The sequence below is a fragment of the Ursus arctos genome, unplaced genomic scaffold (genome assembly GCF_023065955.2).
Source record: "Ursus arctos isolate Adak ecotype North America unplaced genomic scaffold, UrsArc2.0 scaffold_22, whole genome shotgun sequence".
Lineage (NCBI taxonomy): Eukaryota > Metazoa > Chordata > Mammalia > Carnivora > Ursidae > Ursus > Ursus arctos.
The window spans coordinates 57,312,614-57,315,630 of NW_026622897.1; the positions used below are offsets into that span (position 1 = coordinate 57,312,614).

At 39.1% G+C, this 3,017-nt stretch overlaps 1 protein-coding gene across 1 annotated transcript; it reads right to left on the reverse strand.

The window, feature by feature from the left end:
• Positions 1–694: 694 nt before the first annotated feature.
• On the reverse strand, positions 695–1,654 carry LOC113269438 (olfactory receptor 51G1-like). The gene has a single exon (XM_026518328.4). It carries the CDS (start codon positions 1,652–1,654, stop codon positions 695–697), a length of 960 nt encoding a protein of 319 aa, XP_026374113.4.
• Positions 1,655–3,017: the final 1,363 nt, after the last annotated feature.

Sequence of the window (3,017 nt, forward strand, 5' to 3'; positions counted from 1 at the left end):
TCGGCATCTCTCTTACTCTAGTTGGTTTAAAGTTCTGAAGACATTTTTCCTCATAGGAGTGTACACTGACCAAGGGGGTTTGATATATTCAATACTCAGCAAGAGCATACAGCCCTGTGAGTTGAAGTGTTGACTGGTGTGGTGAAAACTAACCCAATGCATTCACCACCCAAGCTTTTTCTGACATTCATTCCAACAGAAGTAAAGCAAAGAAATGCAATCTTATTATTTATTCTATATATAAACTGAAATACCCATTTGATTATGATTTGGCTCAAAACCTCAAGAATTAGGTCTACTTTGCTTCATTTGAAGGAAACTGTACCCAGTTACCAGTGTGCAGTCAGCTACATATTACCTCTGTTACCTTTGCATAGTTAACTTCTGTAAGTCTTAGTTTTAACATGGAAAATTGGGTTTCTCTTCAAACCTGAACAAAAAATATCTCCATAAATGTTTTGGATGAAATGAATTTCTTCTCACTGAACCTCTTTGTATCAGGGTTTTGAGATGCTTTAAAGCTAGGAAGTCATGACAGAAACAAGTACAATGTTTTTCTTACAGAGATATGCAGAATTTATTAACTATAATGTACTCACTATAGATCAAATGTGTCCAAGAAATTCTAAGCTAGTTATCTTCAGAATGAAGGTCATGGATGCAAAGGTCAAAATAACAGAGAATCTTATCCCTTCTAAGTGTGAGCAAGTCCAACCCTTTTGGGTGCTAATATCCTTAGGAAGCCTTGGCGAATCTGCTTTGTCTTGATGCCATAAATGATTGGGTTAAGTACTGGCGGAACTAACAAGTAAATATTGGCCATGGTTATGTGGACAAGGGGGGAGGAGTGTTTTGCAAAGCGATGCACTAAGGATAGCCCTATCATGGGCACATACAGAATGAGCACGGCACAAATGTGGGAAGCACACGTATTGAGGGCTTTGAGCTTCCCTCTCTGGGATGCAATGCCTAGCACAGAATGGAGGATGAAAGCATAAGATAACAAGATTCCTAGAGAATCTACTCCCCAATAAAAAGCAACAACAAACAAGCCATATAAAATGTTGAATGAGATGTCGGCACAAGCCAACTGGATGACTTCTTGATGCAAGCAGAAAGAGTGGGAGAGAACATGGGAGTGACAGAAGGAAAATGTGGGAATATGAACAAGAATAGCAGGGAGAACGATGGAGCATCTGATTACAATGAAGACCCCTATATAGATAATGCGTTGTGGGGTGAGTTTGCTGGAATACCTCAAAGGATCACAAATGGCCACATACCGGTCAAAAGCCATGGCTAGAAGCACAGCTGACTCCATCAGAGAAAAAGTATGAATAAAATACATTTGGACCACACAAGCATTCACCTCAATCTCCCTCGCATCAAACCAGAAGATTTTTAATACTGTGGGCAGGGTGGAGAATGACATGCCCATGTCAGTGAGGGACAGCATGGCCAGGAAGTAGTACATGGGCTCGTGGAGACTCTTGTCTGTGTGGATGGTGTGAAGGATTGTGGAGTTGCCCACTGTTCCAATCAGGTAGCACACACAAAAAGGGATGGAAATGAAGTGATTAACATTCTCGTAGCCAGGAATCCCAGTGAGGTAGAATGAAACCAACTGTTCAGTACTGGAGTTAGAATCTGCCATGAGGCTGTCCCAAGTAGTCATTTTCCTACCATAAAAATGTGGGCTCCTAGAAGGAAGAAAAACACAAGCATTGAGAAGACAGCAGCTCATGTTTCTACATTAGGTTTTTTCTGAAGTCTTACTGCTTTGTAGAGACATTGTCTATACAGTTTGTAAAATGATTTTGAAAAATTACTCAAAGACACCATCCTCTTTTAATATATTAGTTTTTAATCCTTTACAAGGTTTATGGTTGTATAGTTTTCTGTCAATCTGTTATTCCATTGATTCTGGATTTTGAGTCATTCACAGGATACTCTTCCTTCCCCTAAATTTATAATATATTCTCCTATCGTTTCTACTAATATTTGTGTACGTTGGTTTGTTTCTATTTATTTTTCATCATTTACTTGCCATTTATTTTTGTGTATGATGTTAAGTAAGGATATTTTCCAAGACCCTGATCTCTCCATGTTAAGCATTCATTTTCCTCTGACAAGGACACTGGATGGAAACATTTTAGAAGGAATGTCAGAAAAAGCTTAGGCAGTAAATGCATACAGTTAACTATCTCCATTGGGAAAAAAATCCATAAGATTAATCAAATCATATCATATGATATGAATGGATACTTCAAAAACTGTATATACAGTGAGTGTGGTTACCAATTAGAGAGGGAAATCAATGAGCCTTCAAACTGGTTTAAGTGGGACCCAGAAGCCCATCCACGGGTAAATGGCACTTACCTCACTTACTCAATCTTGGGTGTTTGGAGTTTGGATTCCATTTCATATTCTCCACCAAGGTTCATCTATGTGCACTTACACTGCAATCAGGCCAGAGTTTTACTTAAGTGAATTGTTAATGTTTTTCCCATTGACACAATTGATTTGCGAGCTACATCAGCCTTGTTGATCCTGGAGCCTCCCTTTTGGTGTCACTGGAACTTGCAACTCTTTTTTTAACGCTCCTGTTTGCACATGGCCTTGGGCCATCTCCGACAGAAGCAGGAAAAATATCAGCGATCTCAGTCTCACTGTCCCTACGGTTTTGGAATAAAGTTAGTAGCCCCCCACATCCTCAGACTGCGATCCAGTGGCGCATTATAATTGCAACAGTCTGGTGCCATTCTCTTAATTTGCTCGTGTTTGCTTCCTTGTTCATTCAGTTTTAATGCATTTCAGTCCCAAAGTGAATAAACCCTATCTCACAATATGGTACAGATAATTACATTAAATAATTTATGAAAGTGCTTACCCCAGTTCTCTTTCAATTTGAATTTTTACATGTTAACGATCATATTTGTACTGTAAAATATCTCCAAGGACAACAAAAGGGAAACATGTTGTAGATACGTAGACTGAGCCTTAGAGACTGAAGTGGT

What these genes read in the sequence shown, in the direction of transcription:
- LOC113269438 (XM_026518328.4), bottom strand. Translation starts at nt 1,654, where the DNA reads ATGGCAGATTCTAACTCCAGTACTGAACAGTTGGTTTCATTCTACCTC.